The 18740-nt window shown below is 41.7% G+C and overlaps 1 protein-coding gene and 1 long non-coding RNA gene across 7 annotated transcripts in view; one reads left to right on the forward strand and one right to left on the reverse strand.

Annotated features, from left to right (window-relative positions):
- TMEM65 (transmembrane protein 65) overlaps positions 1 to 9041 on the reverse strand; it is a 33114-nt gene extending 24073 nt beyond the window's left edge. For 2 of the 3 annotated variants that reach the window (XR_012774568.1, XM_075495237.1), the window contains exons 1-2: positions 8425 to 9041; positions 5093 to 5332 (exon numbers count right to left, since the gene is read on the reverse strand). Coding sequence is in view for 2 of the 3 variants with exons in the window: in XM_075495237.1 (XP_075351352.1) it covers positions 5093 to 5332; positions 8425 to 8782 (598 nt within the window). In the remaining variant the exon portion in view is untranslated. The remainder of the gene's footprint in view (positions 1 to 5092; positions 5333 to 8424) is intronic. The other variant, XM_075495238.1, reaches the window with a different exon arrangement.
- A 226-nt stretch (positions 9042 to 9267) lies between these two features.
- Positions 9268 to 18740, forward strand: part of LOC142406831 (uncharacterized) — a 33506-nt gene continuing 24033 nt past the window's right edge. For all 4 annotated transcript variants that reach the window (XR_012774719.1, XR_012774721.1, XR_012774720.1 and 1 more), the window contains exons 1-3: positions 9268 to 9869; positions 10826 to 10950; positions 18171 to 18251. This is a non-coding gene — a long non-coding RNA (uncharacterized LOC142406831). The remainder of the gene's footprint in view (positions 9870 to 10825; positions 10951 to 18170; positions 18252 to 18740) is intronic.

Raw genomic sequence — 18740 nt, forward strand, 5'->3', positions numbered from 1 at the left:
ATAATTATATTTTTTTAACAGTAATATTGTTTCTGCATTACATTTGGACCATGTAATTTAATACACAGCACTTTCCTAGGAAAAGGCATACGGTAGATGACACTGAGCTTCTTCGAGTAAATGAAGCTGTTTCACAGCCTGAAATCTCTGGTCGAGTATTATCTAGAAACTATGTCATAGCTCAGCAGCGTTCCTGCAAGATCAGGACTTGAAACACTTCTTCGGTCGTGTTAAGAGTAAATCCACGAAGTATTACAGGTATCACTGAAATTCTTGAAACTGAAGGCTTTATATTAATATAAATAAACAGAACCTATGTACTTTTATTTCTTGCAGCAACACATGCCCACTGCATCAAAACAAGCAAGCGGAAAGTCTGTCAGACCAGCAGCCTGCTGGCCTTATGCAATGCCACATCTCAGCAAACACACTTTTTCGTTTGGGGTTTGTTTTGTTTTGGTTTGGTTTTTTTACTGTACCAAAAGTACTGGTCGTCTCTGGTGATACTACCTCCTTCGCTGGCTTCTCAAGTGGTACCAGTGGTTTAGGATATCTTGATGCTACAACGAGTTTTCAAAAGCAAGACAGCAATGTCATTATTTAAAATCTTCCAATCAACACTGGAGTATCCACCAGCAAGGAAAGAACCTTTATAAACACTAAGATGACTGGATTTCTCTAGGTCTTGCACCAATTCCACCTGAAAGTTTGCAGGCTCTCCTCTGCAAAAACATACGGCAAAATTTCTGCATTTAAGCAGAGAACTCAGACTAGAACCTGCTTTAAGTTATATGAGCAAGTAAATTGCAGAATATGGAAGAAAACCAAACCACAAGAGCAAAAACTTCTAATACTTAAGTAATATATGCACAGCCCTGTCCCAAATTACCATCTAAATTAGCACAAATAGAATAAGCCTCACAAATGGAGTTTAAAGCAGAAAAAGAGTATTACCAAATTTATTCAAATCTAAAATTTTATGAAAATTTTTCTATATAGTTAACATTTCCATAAGATACTATGCGTGTATTGAGATGACAACATGATGAAAAATTCAACTTCCCCAAGCTACCCAAATTTGCAGTTTTATTGTAACTTAAAAAAGGAAGTCCAAATAAATCATGCACATCCAGTTGAAATAAAGCTTAAACATGAAGGAGCATTGCAAAAGATATGCAACATCTGATTGACTAATGCAACACAGTAAGTGCTAGAATGAACAATGAAAATAGAGATTTTCTACTGCTCAAGAGTACATTTTGGACGTGAGGTTTTGTTCATACATTTTTTGCTTCAGAGTTTCGGGATTTGGTTGTGGGTTTTGTTTGGGGGTTTTTTTGTTTGGTTGGTTGGTTTTTGTAACTACACTTTCACTTTTGAAAGGTTTCTTGGGGAATGGGGCATACCTCTCAATAGGACTTCAGAAATATTAACTCTCTTATCTAAGGCACCCCTATACACTGTGTCAGCATAACAGGCATCCATATTCTTGAGACAGAATTCAAGAAAAGAGAATCTAAAAAAATTTAGTTAAATTTCTTAAGTGAGAATCCAATCTAGGGATAAAAAGGGGGTGGAAGTCCCACCTCTACCTGTTACTTGAGAGCAGCTGCAGGGTTCACTTTATCAACCAGCCTTATCGCTGGTCACAACATCTACGTAACACTGTGAACTGTCAGCAGAGTGAGAACCCAGCTTCCCCCGGCCAGGCTCCATCCCAGCTCCCTGAAGAGGACAGAAGGCAGAGCCCTGCGCTTCAACAGCGAGGCCTGGGAAAGCCACAGTGGGTTTATGCATCGAGTAGACCAGATATAGAAGCACATGACAGCTAAGGGGCTGAATGCAGCTTATGATTTCTCCCTCTCTTCACCAAGGCTTAAGAAAAATAGTGTCAGAGCAACTAGAAAAATACATAACTCCTGTTCCTTCATCCCCCCCCCGGCAAAATGGTATCCATTTCAAGTAAATGGCTAGGATTTAACATTAGCGTTAACTAACACTTAGGGTTCAAAGCCTTTTATAATAGTTTACTTTATCACAGGTAATAAAATACTTGGCATTATAAATGACCACCATTTGAAAACAGAACAGTTCCATCTGTCGATTTTAAAGAAAATGATCAGGAGAGTCTGTGTAGCACTCTCCCTTCATGAGATGATTGCGGAAAGAAAAAAAAAGTTTCAGAAGCAAAGCCAGAAGTAGTACATGTTTCCATCTGAAACGTAATATTCCTTTCACCACTGAGTATTTTTGACTCAGCAGTGAGATTAGCAATAGTCCAGGTGTATGCTGTGATGGTCTAAGAACACAAAGGGACTGCACCCAGGCAGGCTGGTGGGAGTTCATCATTTTACCAGCTTGATGGGGCACTTCAAACTTGTGAATTGGACACTTGCCAGCAGGCTGTCAGAAGACCTTTTCCTAGAATAGCAATCAAACACTAGTGTTAAAAAACAATTCCTTGACTTAGGTCACAGCAAGGGAGAGGTAGATGATCCTTCTCCCCACACAGCTCAGAGCTCACCTGTATACATTGGGCCTGTAGAGCAGAGAGGGAGAAAGGACCATCCCCACCAGGTACCGTCGTACCTGCCAAAGCACACCAGTTCCTTCTTCTCCCCGCTCAGCAGGCTGGGTGTCCTCCCAAGAAACCTCACACTTCCACTGTGAAATCACTCTTTAAGCACAACCAGTAATTCCAGAAGGATCAAATCATGCTTTGTTGCATTAACACAGATTAAGTTCTACCAAAAAGAGGTACTAAAACCTGAGTGGTATCTAAACCACCACAGCAGATGAACTGGTTTGTTTCTATTAGCAAGAAGCATCTGCCTTATGCAACAAAAGGAATCTTTTTCATAGAAGATCACCTTTGGAGTGTAAAAACCTCAGTGAAATCTGCTTGTCTTTGATGATATTTGCAGTCCTATGAATTAATTTTTCTATTTAAAGTTGTGGAAGTAGGGGCATCTAGGCTCTAACACTCCCTAAGCTATTCCAGTAAACTGAAGAGTTCATAAATTTAACACCAGATCATAAACCAGAGATGTTTCTTCTGACACCAAAGTAAGATTTCACCCAACAATGGCTAAAAGCTTGCAAGTTCCTGCAAAAAGATCTTGCCCAAACTGTCAGCCCTATTGAACACATGGAGGTGGTGCCCTTTACCTGCAGCACTAACTTTTTTTTTTTAAACAAAGACAAGATGCAGGAACTTGAAATTATGAACAGTTTTCTATCAGAATGCACCAGTTTGGTCAGATTATTTATTAAACCATGTATGGTATGACATACCCGTGCCTTCAAAGAGAATCTAGCTAGAGACTGCATTCTCCAACACCTGCAAATTAAACCAACAAAACTAGCTGTCAAGATTGCACTGCTACTCGGTTTTTGCATGTTTTTCAGTTAATACACAACCTCAACAGGCAGCAAAACAAGCAATTACACTTCAGAAGGCCTTTTATTTAGTGATCACATCACACAAGTCTTCCATTTAAAATATAAAATGCAACTGGGTGCTTTCAAGGAATTGTGTTCAAAGTACATACATTATATATTAAAGAAATATATATTTTATATTTATATATACACAAAGATATATATTGTATACATATTTTATCTATATCTACATAAAGATAGGAAAACAGGAATTGTTTTCTCATCTTTGCCACAAAATATGGGAAAATAATAGATTCTCTCACTACCAAGACCTGAGATTTCTTAGAGGCCCTAGACAGCCATCATGTTAGTATTATTAATGGAAAATGGTTACATCTGGGCTCAAGAACATTTTAACCCAGCACAGATAAGAACAACAGTACCCTTAGAAGAAATAAAGACACAGCAGACATGTTAAGTTTAATATTTCTTATCTAAGCAAGTCAAACCCTTTATTATTTTTCCTCCTTGTTACTGGGCTTGCTGCACTGCTTCGAAGTGCTTTCATGAATCATTTCATATCATACACCAGAAACCAAAGGTAGAAAACCTGAATATAAGCCCCTTAAGAAAGAAGTTACATGTCCTTTCTAATACCACTCTTTTATAATGGAAAATTGCTATGGAAGGTCAGAGGCATTAAATCATTCTCCACATTGCCAGTAAGATTTTTATACTTTCATCTTCCCCATGCAAGAAATGAGCAACACGAAGGAGGATTTGACTGTCTGTTGCCAACAAAAGTAAGCCTTGATTATGGGGCACCACTACCACAAATGGGAATGCAGAACTATTACACTTAAAATGAATTGGCCTACTTGCTACTTCAGTGTTTCTGCAACTATGAGAAAGCAAAATACAGTATTTGTACTCAAGTCCACATGCATCATCTCTATCTGATGTGGCCGACATGCTTATGAGAAACAGAAGTTGAAATTTAAAAACTCTGTTTCAAACCTCTTCTTGGGAGAATGTGAGACCTTATTCACCTTTCCAAGGTTGGAAAGGGGGGGAAAAAAAAAAGAGAGGAAAAGAAAAAGACTTAATGAAGAAGGAAAACTAAACCCAGGTGGGAAGGTCTTGCAGCTTTCTTCAAAAAAAGCAACTTAGTGATGTTTTGACAAAATTTTAAGACAGTTAGCAAGATACAGATTATAGTCTAAAACAGGACAGTTCTCAAAATATCTTCTGAGAACAATTCCATCAAGATTCAGTTTCAGAGCCTTCCCCTCAGCTTCTCCTATGCAAAACCTATCTATTATTTCAACTCAGACTCCCAGGTAAGCAAGCACAGCTTCACAGCCATACTTTATCACAAGCTCACACATAGAGCTCTGTCTTCTGACTGAAGCACTAAAACAAACAGAAGAATCTCAGTGTTTATTAACAACATCCAGTTTCAACAGCTTTCCAGAAGTTAACTGTTTAAACCAACTACTAGTGCTCAGCATCTGGAAACTCTAAGTGTGCAGACATAAACATCCAGGTAAGACAGGCGACAAGCTGATGGCAGGAATACATTCCAAACTACCCCATCACAAACCTCTCCCCACCTACGGATTTGCGACTACAGTGCAAACAGATGTGTTAAGTTTCAAAAACGCTTCAGAGACTCACCTAACTTACAGGTCAACAGCTACGACTCACCTACCTGAGGACCGTCCTTCAGCGTAGCAGCCGCAGCAAAGGATGGGTTTCCCTGTAGCCTCTGCCATTAGCGGAGGCCACAGATAGTGTGTCCTGTCATATTTCGCGCTAGGGCAATTAGTTGATGGAACTGCATCCTTCTGGTGGTAGGCCTGGGAATGGGCTGAGGAACAGGCCCCATTTGGTTCTTGATGTGCCCAGGTCTCCCCATATTGCTGACAGCTTCCCCTAGCTGATATGGGGTCTGTTAGGGCACAGAAGAGGTAGTGAAGGAAGAAGGTCAAAACTTAACCCAGTAAGGACTGTGTTAAGAAGTGTATGGACTAAGACCTCCCTTTCCATATAGGAGTATGAAAAGATCACAGGCACGAAACAAGCTTAAGCACAGTGGCAAAACGGCATAGGCATTTCATGAATGAGGAGAGACCGATTTTCCCCAAGTCAGAACAGGACACAGGAATTTACTCAGCGGGTTGACAAGTGAATTTGAAGGCTGCATTTGGATCACATTTTTGGAAATCAACACAAGAGTAAAACTAGTGATCTCATCTAAAGAATCAGCTACTGGGAGCTGCAGCATGCTGCCACTGAATGAGAAGATCGAGAAGAAACCCAACATCTCCAAAATCACTTTATCTTGATTGAACTCATCAGCTATAAAAATCAAAAGTGACACTAAAAGATTGAAGAAAACACTTAGAAAGCAGGGCACAAATACCTCTCACCCCTCATCTGCTACTCACAATCACAACCTACGTACCTAGTTAGATCATTCCTATACAGTCACCATTTCAACAGCAGGAAAGAGCAAACATATAAAATATTATCTAACCACAATAAAGCATGTGAAGTACAGAATATCAACATCTAGCCCAGAAATCGTATCATTTTCTTTCCAGTGCAGCCCTTCTATTCACTTCGTCATCTTCTGGCATCCTTGGTGTTGAGAGCAATGATACACATCCAACACTCCTCAAGACCCTGTCTCTATGTTCACTGCCTTTCTTCACGTAAAATCTGAATTCTGTCAATATCAACCCTCTACAGAAAATAGCTCTGGGCAATCCATCCCCCCCCGGGACTTCTGGCATTTCCACTCCCTTCCTCAGCACAGAGCAGCTCGCACACGTGCGCAACAAAGAGGATCCCGTGCTATGGTGGGTGCATCTAATGAAAGCAGAGCCCCCACTTTACCAGCACTGAATGATTTCTGTGCCACATTTCCTCTCTTGTTTAGGTGATTTTAGCTCTCTAGAATATCAGGGAATGTATACGAGGTACACACTATAGTTTTAAGATTTCCCCCCCCCCCCTCTAATTTTTATTCAACAGACTTACTAGAAGCCTTTCTTGGTTACAATTTTTCTTTTCCCACAACACATGAAGAAATATCATTTCTTAGAGTTAAGAGCTGACAGCTGTTATCATGCTGCAGTCTGATTAAAAAAAAGCACAAAACACATGAATGGAGCAGGCTAAAGGTTACTTTCAAAAAAGTCTTATCAAGCTACTAGATGGACAGATCAAGAATCTGACTCCAAGGACCGAGGTCTGATGGCATTACACCACTTTGTGCAGCCCTTACCTGTGAGACTATGAAGCCCACAACTGCAGTTATGTTGAAACGGTCTCTCCGGTGAGATTAACGCTTACAGTTTCAGGCACAAGTGAATTGCAATTTCCACTAGTGGAATAAATTTGCAGTTTACTAACAAGGTCCCATGCAGTAAAGTCTCTAAACTCAAACTAGTGCTTTTGTTACTCGTCTTCTAGATCCTGAATCATCAGAAAGGCACAGTATTTTATAGAAAGACTTTCATACTATAGCTGACAGCAACTGAGCAACAAGATATTAAATAGGACCATCTGTTGAATTACCTCTGCATAAACCTTGAGACATTACACTGAAATACATTTTAAAGTCTCATTTCGATATCCACCACATGATCCTCCAGGTACACAGAAGGACCGCAAGCAACCCGGTTTCACCTGAGCAATAACTGCCGAGATAGAAACTCACACAAAAACCTCATGGCAAGAACCCTTCAGAAGCTGAGAAGGATTCACTTAGGAAGAGTATTAGTTGTTAGTATTGAAAAGTTAGTGTCAACTTACAGCTAAAAGCATACTTCCCACTAGGCTGGAAAACAAACACAACTGATTCACGCTCTGCAGAACAGCAGCACTGCTCCTAAAATGAACCGTTTAAGTGAACTACTCTGGCTCTGACTAGAATCACTAGTGTTTATATGCAAGTGTGCTATAAACAAAACTGAAGAGGTACCTGAAAAGGCTCTGTCTCTTCACAAAAGCAGCATTTCTGTGGCTGACCCCTGGACCTGTTCTCTGCCCACCACAAGATTTCTTCCAGACGTGTACAGAAGAGCCACAAGGCACAGAAATGCCCTTTCCAAGGGCACGCTACTATCAAAGTCACAAAGAGGCCTAGATCAAATGCACACTGATCTCTTAAGTACCTGCTATCATCTTCATTGCAACAGGGATTGTAAATTACAGCTAAGCATCAGAACCAGAAGTACCGAGGTTGTAATTAAGAGGATTTGGTTTTGTCAGGTTTTTGATTTGTTTAAGCTAAAGTGTCGAGTTTGCAAGAACGGTTGGATCAGACAAAAAAATCACTGTGAATTATTTTAATTGGTGTTGCATAGCACCATAGCACATTCAGAAATAAATCTATAAACCGCCCCAGCACATACACACCTTCCCGCATAAGAACCAACACTTCCAAGAAGCAATGCCGGCAAGCAGGCAGCTCTCTGTACAGGGAAGTGTAATTCATGAATGAGCTCCCGGAGTAGCAGCAGCCCAGCATCTCTTAAGAGATCTCAAATCAATTTACTGCTGCATTAGTGTCAAGAGGATTTTATGACACTTTCCTACTCCCATTCCAAAAAATGGCCACCCGCGCCTCCCCGAAAACTCCTTGTGAGATGACCAACACACCGAGGACTTGGCACGCTGGGCCGTTGTAAGTTCTGAAGGTGCTGCAGACGCTTCTGGAAACTAAATTTCAGGTTGTGTGCCTCATCTATACCCGATTACGCTAAAACACACTGGCACACGCCTCTCGGTGCCCTGTCCTGCTGGAGTTTCCTACTCGCTCGGCCGCCCGGAGGAGTCGCTTGGGCGAAGGCAGCCGCAGCCAACGCCAAACTTCGGGGGCTCAGTCCCTGCACCGGCCCGGCCCTCCCCACCCCCGCCTGCCGCCGCGGGGCCGCTCCCCGCCCGCCCTCAGCGCGGCCCCGGGCGGGGAGGGAGGCGGCGGGTGCCGGCCCTCAGGCCGCCGGGCCGGGGTCTGAGGGAGTCGCCGCTCACCTTGGGCGATGGCGATGGACTCGAAGCGGTGCAGCTCCCGCAGCAGGCAGCTCCGCTCGGTGGAGTGCAGGCTGTAGATGAAGTCGCGGGCTCCCTGAGCCGTGTTCAACGCCTCCATCGGCTCCTTCTTGGGGTGGGTGCCCAGCGCCCGCCCGGGCGGCGGCGACCCCCGCGGGAGGAGCAGCCCCTCGGCGCCGCCTCGCAGGCTGCCCAGGCGGCGGCGGCAGCAGCAGCGCGGCGGGCCACACAGCGAGCCCAGGCAGGAGGAGGGTGCGGCGGCAGCAGCAGCAGCAGCAGCGACGGCGGAGCCCCCCGGCCGCCCCAGCAGCAGCGCCGCCCGGCCGAGCCACGCCGACATGGGGCAGGGGAAGGGCGCGGCGCTCGGGCCGCCAGAAACGCCCGCCGCGGAGTCCCCGGGCCGCGCTCCCGCGGCTGTTTCACCGGGCCGGGGAATCCGCACTCAGTCACCGCCCCGCGGCCGCTCCCGCCAGCGGCGGCGGCGCCGCGCCCCGCCCCGCACTCCGCTCCGCGCCGCTCGGGCCGCCTCAGCCGCTGCCGCCCATGGCCCCGCGCCGGCGGCAGGGCAGGGCGGGCCGGAGGGCGGCCGACAGGGGGCGGCTCCGCGCAGGCGCGGCGCAGGGCGGTGGCGGGCGCCGGCGTGGCCTCCCTCGCCCCCTCAGGGCGCTTGGCAGTCGCCCTGAGGGGGCGAGGGAGGCCACGCCGGCGCCCGCCACCGCCTCAGGGCCGGGACCGACGGCCCTCGCCCCTGCGGGGGAACTCGTCTGGCTGCGGGGGAGGGAAGGGCCGGGCCGCGGCCTAAGGGCGCGCCCGGTCTGAGGGGCGCAGATGAGGGAGGCAGTGGGGGCTGAGCACCTGCTCTCCTCCGAACCCCGGCGCTTGCAAAGCTCCCTCCCAAACTCTTAGTATTCTATTTATTCTTAAGGTACCCGTAAGCCCACAGGACTTCTTCGCAGCAAGAAAAGGTGTCCCCAGCTCGCGCCAGTCTCCAGCATCGAACCGGAGTAACAAATAAGGTTTTGCTTGTCTTTCCCATTTTCCAGGCCCCTGCCTTAGCGCGTTGCAGTGTTGCAACATCCAGTTTTTGGTTTAGTACACTTCAGCTGCATATAGCATTTGTATTCTTTTTAATTAATTGGCAGGCATTGTGTTTGAACCACCCAGAATGGTTATTTTTTTGAAAATACACATTTAGAACACAGGTTACGTCTTGAAGGAATGGAGGATGTTTTAAAACCAGATTTGAAGTGTTCTGCCACTTGGTCTGAATGCTTCCCAAGTCCATAAGCCATCCTAGGGGTTAATCCAGGTTCTGTTTTTTCAAAACACTGTATTCAAAAAGTATTACATTTTGCAATTAGACTACAAAGAACGTCAATAACCACAAGGGACTCACTTCTTATATGCCTAGCTCATTTACTACTAAGGTAAGCGACTTCTGGAGGCACTTAAAGTTTATTGCTATATGTCTGGCTCTTAATACCAAAGGTAGCAGACTTCTGGAGTGGGGATGTCCATCCAGGTGGTTTCTTCAGCGGGGGGGGGGGGGGTCTGCTGCCTCTTGGACGGGGCAAGCAGAAAGTTTTAACTTCTCCCAGCTGCCTTCTCTGAAGGGAGAAGTTAAAACTTTACATGAAAAAACAGCATTTTTTCTCCAGTTCCACTGCTGCAGAGTTCATGTGTGGTATAAAGACAAAGATCTCATGATAAACAGAGGTGTCTTACCTAGAGTATGCGTTCAATATTATGGATATTTACATATAGTATGTGCACTGTAGAGAGAAACAAGACAGTGAGCGCAGAAATATGGAAAATAAGTCATAAAGGCCTGGATATATGATGTTATAATTTTCACCCTGTTAGAGAAATAGTGGAGATAGATGGGTGTTGGCTACTATTTCCAGTTAAATGTGTTTTTGCCATACAGCTAATAGATTCTGCCTCTGATATGAGATTTTTTACAGTTCTGTAACTCTTTCTTCCAGTGCTTACTCTTGATCCAGAGCCACTAAGCCTTTGAGGATGCTCAGAACTGTACTTACCTTCCCAGGCGTTTTACTGAAAAAATAGTATCTTCTGCTACTCTTCAGGGGCAACGTGGCAGTCAGTAATAGTTTTCACTTCCAGAGAACTGTAACAGAGTTCATAAAAGTGTTCAAAGATGCTGTTACAATGTTCTTAATCAGATAGCTTTTTCAATAAAAATGGATGATTCCACGCAGAAATGCAGGACATGCAATGGGATTGCCAAACACCTGAAAAAAATGCCATCTGAAAAATAAGGAAAAAATAAGCTTTCCAGATGCCAAACCTTTAATACTTCAATTTGACGTATTTCTGATTGTTTCTATTATATACTATATTCGATTTTATATTCATGCAGCTTGATTGCACCAGATTACAAAGACAGAGCAAAGAAGGAACACTGGTACCTGGCAAGAAAGGAGACTTCCTGTCTTTCCCACCAACGCAGCCCGTGCTAGCCACGCTGTACATCTATTGCAAAAGGTGATTGCATTTGGATTATTCTTGGGGTGTTTTGACAGTACTCAAAACATTGCAGGTGTTTTCAGACACTGAAGGAGAGAGTTTCTTTGTCTGGCGGGGCTGGCAGTCTATCATGACAGTCTCTAAAGGGTTTCCTTATAGACAGGACCCTGTGCCAGTGTGGATCTCTGATGAAACGAATATGAAATTAATGACAACGAATGGGGAGTTCCTAACACAGCCTTCAGGTATTTGCTGTATAGGAATATCAACCATATAGAGAGATGCAAGGGCATTATTTAAGTAGACATGATACAATACTATTACAAAAATAAAGTCATTACTTGTATGTCAAGATAGAGATCAGGGTTTAGCAGGCTAAATTCTTCTGTGTGCAGCAGCTGTGATTTACGCCTTTCCAAGCCTTTAAAACTGCATTGAACAAATTGGAATAAAAATGTCTTCAGAGGGACTATTCTGCAATGACAGAAAATGAACTAGATAACCTAATAGGTTTTTTCCATAATTCTTTGTTGGAACTTTCATTTTGTGAAAAAGTGAAATTGAAGCCATTGGCTTAACTGACACTTTAATTAATCAGACTGTCTATTTAACTCAATTCAGCAGGTGGTGTAGAGTGACTTTCATTAGTCCCTGACACTCCAGCAGAGCTTGTGAACCTGCTGAAATGCATATTTCGCACAATGTTCTGAAAAATGCAGAAGTTTCCCTTTATTTTCTTGTTTTCTTGCTGATAGGTTAATTTTCTCCTAACATGATTTATTTTATGAGTGACCAAACTAATAAAGCTGGTTTATACACTAACTGACAGAAGTAGGAGGAAATTGTTTAAAATACTACATGGAAAATTTGGCGATGTTCAGCCCTAAAAGCTAGAAAAATGCTTATGTAGAAATCAGCAGCAAAGTGCCAACCATCTTTAACAGAATTTCTGCAAGGCCTTCTAAGGACTGCGGAGCTGAGAGACAAGTCTTTTTGTGAAGATTGGCAGGAAATACTAGGCAACCCTCATCCTATGTAAATATTGGGTGCATATTTAATAATTACATTTTTATGTGGTGAAGTAAGAGAATATTATTCATGAAGGAACTTTGTATTAAGGGAGTAACATGATTTCTCTGCCCAGTGTAAAGGTAAGTATTGTTAGCTAAAGTGAAAGCAAGATTTAAAGGTTGGTAAATGTTTGATACCATAAACTGCAACTATGCACAGTTTGTGTTTTACTGGTTAAGTACTGTATTTGGGCGGGTCAAAATTTCTAGGAAACTTGCAGATGAATAGCTCCAGAGAGGCATGAACAAGCTACTTTTCTTCTGCCTCACATTTCTGAAAAAGACATGGCTCTTCTGGTCCTGCCAGTCCAGCTAGGGTCTGGTCCTACAGTTGTTTGTGTGCTGGCAGATGGAGGAATCCACAGAGAACACAACACAATGCTGACTTAAAAAAAAGGAGCCCTGAAATAGATTGACCACTTGCTAAAATTCCAAATCCTATCTACAGTCTAAAATATGAATGTAAGACAAGATTGGGAGCTTAAAATATCATTACTTATTGAAATAGTGCAAAAATGAGTAAGATCTTGTCATTTAGCAATAAAAGAAGTTACAATAATCTTGGGAAGTTGTGGGAGATCAAGTGCAAACAGAGGATCTTTCTGACCATCGCTGTTTCCCTCCTTGCACAGCTTTGTACAATCACATGCATTATTATATTGATAAACATTTATAAATGATTTCAACACAATTTTTGGCTTAGGACTCTGCACTGACTTTGGCTGGGATAGAGTTAAAGTTCTTCATAGTAGCTAGTATGGGGCTATGTTTTGGATTTATGCTGGAAACAGTGTTGATAACACACTGATGTTTTAGTTACTGCTGAGCAATGCTTACACAGTGTCAAGGCCTCTTCTGGTCCTCATCTTGTTCATGTAAATTATTCCATGTTTTTAACATTCAGGAAGCAGACAGGCACATTGTGTGGTTTAAACAAAGCTGAGGATCATGGCAGACAATCACTGAAGTAAGCTCCCTCTGGAACACTATGCCTGAAAGGGACAGTATGTTTTTGGGATATATAAAGATGGGGTTATCAAATACAAGATGAGAAATTACACTTTTTTTGTCTTTCAGGGTAAATGCTTTTAGAATATTGTATTCAGCTACAGTGTCCTCAGTCTAAGATAAATTGCACATAGCTCAGCAAACTGTTGGGAGACTTACTAAAGGTTTGAAAAAATGCTTCTTAGTAAGAGACTCCAAAGATCAATTTATTCACTTTATTAACTGGAAGTTTGTGGGTTTAACAGAAATATAGTCTCTAAGTAACTTACTTTATAAAACGACATTTTCAGCACACAATAAAATTGTACGTAACAGTCATACCCATCAGTGTATATCGATGTATGGCAAGTCTTGAAGCTGAAATTAGGCAGAATCAGACTACTGTACAAAATTTTACCAGTGAAAATAATTACCAACTGGAACAACTTTCTACAGGTTAATTTTCTAAAAGATGAGATCTGCTTCATGTAATAATTAAATGAAACCTTAGCTTAGACAAGCTTTTAGCTCTTCTTTTAACTTAGAAGAGCTGAACATAGGTGTTTACTGTAATTCCTCCCACATTTATAATATATGGATGCACACCACTTCTTCAAATGAGTCCTGGAGTTTTTCACACTAAACACATTGGAAAACTTTGCCCTTTGTTCTTCAATATTTGTGTTCCACTTGAAAAAGAGAAAAGATCAGTACATCCTTTGAATTAAAAAAAATTATTTTCTTAATAAATTGGGTAAGGTGACAGGGCTGAACTGTTCCAGTTAGTGAACTGCATTAAAATGTATCAGGGGAAAGGTATGAAAGAAGAGAAATCTTCCAAAAGAGAGCAGGGAATGTCAAAGAAAAGCAGTATATAGAGCTTACATTTATTGGGCCCGCTTAGCTGTTTTCTATTACATGTCTCAGAAGAAGGACTAGGTAGTCTAAAATAGTGTTTGGGAATTTCCACCGTACAGAGGGTCTCCCACATCAGTGTAAAGCTGAGACTATCATCAGGGGATACTTGAACATACTTCCAGGTTTGTAACATTCATTTTTGGGTATATAAAAATGCCGAGCATGAACTAGAGTGGCAGACCTGCTGTGAGGCCTGAGCAGCTCCTGCACAGCTCTGAAGTCAGGTGAACATACGGATACTGCAAAGCACCTTTGCCCAGCACCTTCATCTGGCCCCTAAGCGCTGGGGTAGCGTATCATGCAAAGGCTATTGTACCATTACCTTTCCTTTGAAGCATGGAAAAAAGATAAAGCTCTCAAAGCATTACCAAGCAGCTGGATTAGGACCTTGGAAACATTCACTGCTTTGTGGTGTAAAATGGATGAAATGGCCTATAGTGACCCTATCTTGATAATTTTTTTCTGTGACTGAAGCAGCTGTTCCCTTATGCTATATAAAACATTTCCATCAGCATTAACCGTGTTGCCCCTTGATCCCGTTTACCTCTATTGAACAAAGCTAATTAGTGACAGAAGATAAGAGTTAAATACCACCGAAAGGGCAGCCCAAGGAGTTGTTCAGCCTATTTACACATTCAGTGAAAGAGGTGATGAACCAGAGCTTTGTTACCTCTCACCAGAGGTTTTCAGGCAGTTTTACATCACAGATTTCTCTGTCTTCCTTGTTTTTCCTCTTCATCGGTTGCTTTCTTTCTCTTAACTTTCTCACTTTCTACTCTATGAGTCTTCCACCCATGTTATTCTGTTAACATACTCAGCCTGGCTGTTCCCAATCTATTACTTTAAATGGGCCTATGGCTGCTTTTTGGAGGCTTTCACCAGTCCACTGTTGCTCCTTGCTGGTCACCTCTTTTTCCAGTTTAAGTCATTCTTGCCAACCCTGCTGAAGACCTCCAGCTCCAAAATTCAACCCTTTCTCCTCTCTCCTATGAGAACTAAGCTCATCCTTAAGCAACCTGTATTCCGCACTAACATGCAAATTGCTTGCTCAGTGCTACCTTCCTTCTCTTCAATATATGTATATTTTAGATTTAGGCCTCTGGAGAGTCTATGCATAGGTCTGAAGTTTGTACCTTATATACAAGTCCACAACCATGCAGTACCCAAATGACTTCCCCAGCATTTCATCAGCAGTCAGTCCCTCTTTAGATAACACTCCCTTTCAGGCTTATAGTACTAACTCTTCTTCTCGACAGGTATGAGGACAGACGGGTTCCTTTAAGCCATGCCACAAACTCCCGTATCGTTGTGTGTTTTCCTAAGACGAACAGTGGCTTTTCCTTGCTTTGCTTTGTGAAATTGCTGTTTGAGTGTCATAGCAGCAATTGCAGAAAATGCGGAGCAAAAGAAAGGCTAAAATGAAATAATGTCGAGGTCTAAAGTAAAAGTTATTCTACCCAATGCCTAGCACAGGTAAATTCTTGTAGAAACTGATACACCTCCTTAGCTCCTTGAAGAAGTGCAACAGTGTAACACAACATCTTTCTCCAGTAGATCTTTAGAAAAAATTGCAGCCACATTTTCCTTTCTAATTTCCTGTAATTCCTTGCCTTTCCTGTAATTCCTGTTTACCACTTTTCACCACTGAAATCCTAGTGGATAGGATAATTAATTTTCTTCTCATGGGGATGAGTATGTGTTTGAAAATCCTTCTCCCCCATTCCTTGTGGTTTGTTGGGAAAGCATTTTGTGACTTCGTCTTCCCATAATTTCCTTCAGTAACCATGGCAGGCTACGTACGTCGTACTGAGGTCCCCAGTACAAGATGTTCAATCTCCATTTACTCATGTATTGATAAATAAGTTGCTATCGGAAGCTGCCTTGTTATACAAAAGCAAATATGATTACATACCATGCTAATGTGACAGGCCCTCTCTATAACTGTAAAATTTCATAGCCTGAACTAATTTTAAAAATTCCATTTTAAAAGTCACATGATATATTAAGTTCTGTGAATACAAATTAGGATGCCAATCAATTAACTGATTCTATCACATAGATAGTTTTCAAGAAGGAGATAAGCAGGTGTGAACTGCCAAAAAAATCCAGTATCTTATTGTAAAAGTATTTGTATCCTCATGGTCTGGAAGCTTGAGAATCTTCTAAACCAGCAAACAAACTCTTTTCTCAGCAGGGTCACAAGCGTATGTCCCCTCAAATTAAAAAAACCAAACCAATAATCAGAATAGATTAGAATTCACATTTAGAACTTTCCCAATGAATAGCTGTTGTGCAGATTTAACTGCTGGATGAATTCATTAGGAGAGTGGCAATGAATTTTTAACTACTATCTACTTAAATTTCAGAATACTTGCACTGTTCCAGTGAGATCTTCAAAAGTTCTATTGCATACAAGATGCTTCATTTATTTAATTGTTTATAGAGGATATATAAAAATCTATTTAAAATAAAGAGATGTACGATAACAGAAAGGTGAAAAGGAAAGAGGAGCAGAAACAGATGGTGTGTAAGATCCTGATAATATTTCACTAATATTTCATTCATCAATGGAAAGAAAAAGCTACAGGCAGTTCGTAATAACTGCAGAGATATAGTCATCTCCCAAGTGACTGTCAAATGCTAAATCCACCATCACACCAAATGGTGTTTTTAACATGTGTTTTTATGTTATGGTGGTTTTGGTTTTAATTAACCACTTAATTTCTATATGGATGAATAAAGATAAAAAATTGAACGTCTTGATTCCTCTTTCCCTTAGCAATAAGAAAATAAATTAACTTCCTAAGAATAAGAGTTACAAGGTAGAGAACTTTTTTAGTAAACTGGCCACTCACAGAAAAGAATTTGAATATGCATGTTATGCCTGCATGACTCTCTCCTGTGCAGATAAAATAATGATGAGTAACTCCAGCCAACTGTTTCTAGTATTGTATTCAACCTGCTATCAAATTGGGTTATGAGAGGAGGCAACTAGAGATTGTTTGTAAAAAGAAACTCCTTCACCTCCAGAAAACTAGATGCAAATGCAAAATAAATCAGTAATGACCAAAAGTCACTGCTTTGCAATGGCTGGACCAGTATCACAGCCTGAGCTCGATCCTGAACAACATTGTTTTGTATCCAAACAGAAACAATCTTAATTGTCAGGTGTAGCTGTATGGATACAGAGGCAGAGACTGATGCACCACTTTATGCACTGATGCTGTTACTTAGCACTGATGCTGTTACTTAGGGTTCACTGTTGGCAGTCCCTGAGAGTGCGCTTGCTGTACCAGTTGTGTAAATAAAGCAGTATTACTAGGAGCAAGATACGAAGTCTTGCCTTGGCACTAAATTCAAAATGACCCAATGAAGCTGGTACCCAGCTGTTACAGGAAAGGTATGACTATTGCGCTTATTTTGTAATATTAACATGTATTCTGCAAAAGTTAGTATCTGTTATGTTTTAGTATTTTAGGTGATAATTGTAATAACTATTAATATATTTTCTAAATAAACAAAAGAAAGAACCTGGTTTCCTTCCCAAAATTTGGATACACCAGCCTTATCCAGGAGACCTGAACAAGCAGCTGACAGATGGAGTTCTCCTCCTAATCTCACAGGCAGGGGCAGAAAACTGGCAATATTCATTGTAGCAAAGTATGAGGTTTTGGGCAGTATATCTTGGCTACATTTCCTGTGTTCTCTCGGGGTCCACCCTCACCCTTTATTTTTTCCCTGTGCTGTTGCTGAGAGTGCTGCTATAAAACAATATGCAGGGTATGAAACCTGTCCTCTGCAAGCTCTTTAAGAAAATGCTCTGAGCTAAAGAAGAGTCAGAACAAGGTAAGTCACTTAGCAGAATGGTTATCAAAATTAAATGTGAAAAAGCTGGAAAGGAGAATAAACATGAGTCAGGACTGAAGACAAACTTTAGTCCCAAGCCACTTTATACAGAGACCAGGTTATTCCATACCTACCTCTTGTGGGGTTTCTTACATGCATGCAAAGGTCAGGTATTGATCACTGCCAAAGATGAGATTTGTGAACGAGAGGGACAACAGGCTGCATGAAGAATGTCAAAACCAATGCTTCTGGTCTCTCTCGCATCCTAAGGTATTTGTTTGGAAGATGTTAGAGTGGACACACAAGCAAATAGTGTAATAAAGGAGAATGCTTGCTGCCAGTCATCTGTATCTCACTTGTGAAATCCAAGGATTTAGCTTGCTTTTAAACTGCTTATATTTCTTTTGAATTTTTCAGCACCTTGATAACTTGTGGAAGAATGTAGTGCTGAATAAAGTGACCCATGTTCTCTCAGACAAAGAATTGCCACTATTAATGGTGGCCGAATTGTTCATTGCTTTGATTTTTTTTAAGAAAAAAATGGCTGATCATCCTTGAGTCTATTTATTACCAATGCAATAGGTCATTATTGTACTCTTGTTTTTCTCTTTTGCTCTCAGTCTACAGCAGACACTCTTTGAATTAATTTCTTTTCAAATAGGGTTGAATAAATGTACAGAATATGCAGGTGGGCGTAACAGGTACTACAACATCGGAAAACATGTTTATTGACTTACTGACCTGTTTTCCTCAGGTACTTTAATGCCATACAGGAATTCTTTTCAAGAAGATTTTTCTGTTAAAAGAAATAACAGATGGGGAGGGAATAAATTGCCTTTATGGGAATTTATGTGTTACACAGATATTTATATTTGGTAAACAAGCAGAGGGTTTGAGCCAAACTTTTAGGTGCCTGAAGGTAACTAGGCCCAGTGGAGCTATGACACTTCTGTCACCCAATGTAATACTCCATGACCGTCCATGTTT

This window comes from Mycteria americana, chromosome 2 (assembly GCF_035582795.1).
Source record: "Mycteria americana isolate JAX WOST 10 ecotype Jacksonville Zoo and Gardens chromosome 2, USCA_MyAme_1.0, whole genome shotgun sequence".
Lineage (NCBI taxonomy): Eukaryota > Metazoa > Chordata > Aves > Ciconiiformes > Ciconiidae > Mycteria > Mycteria americana.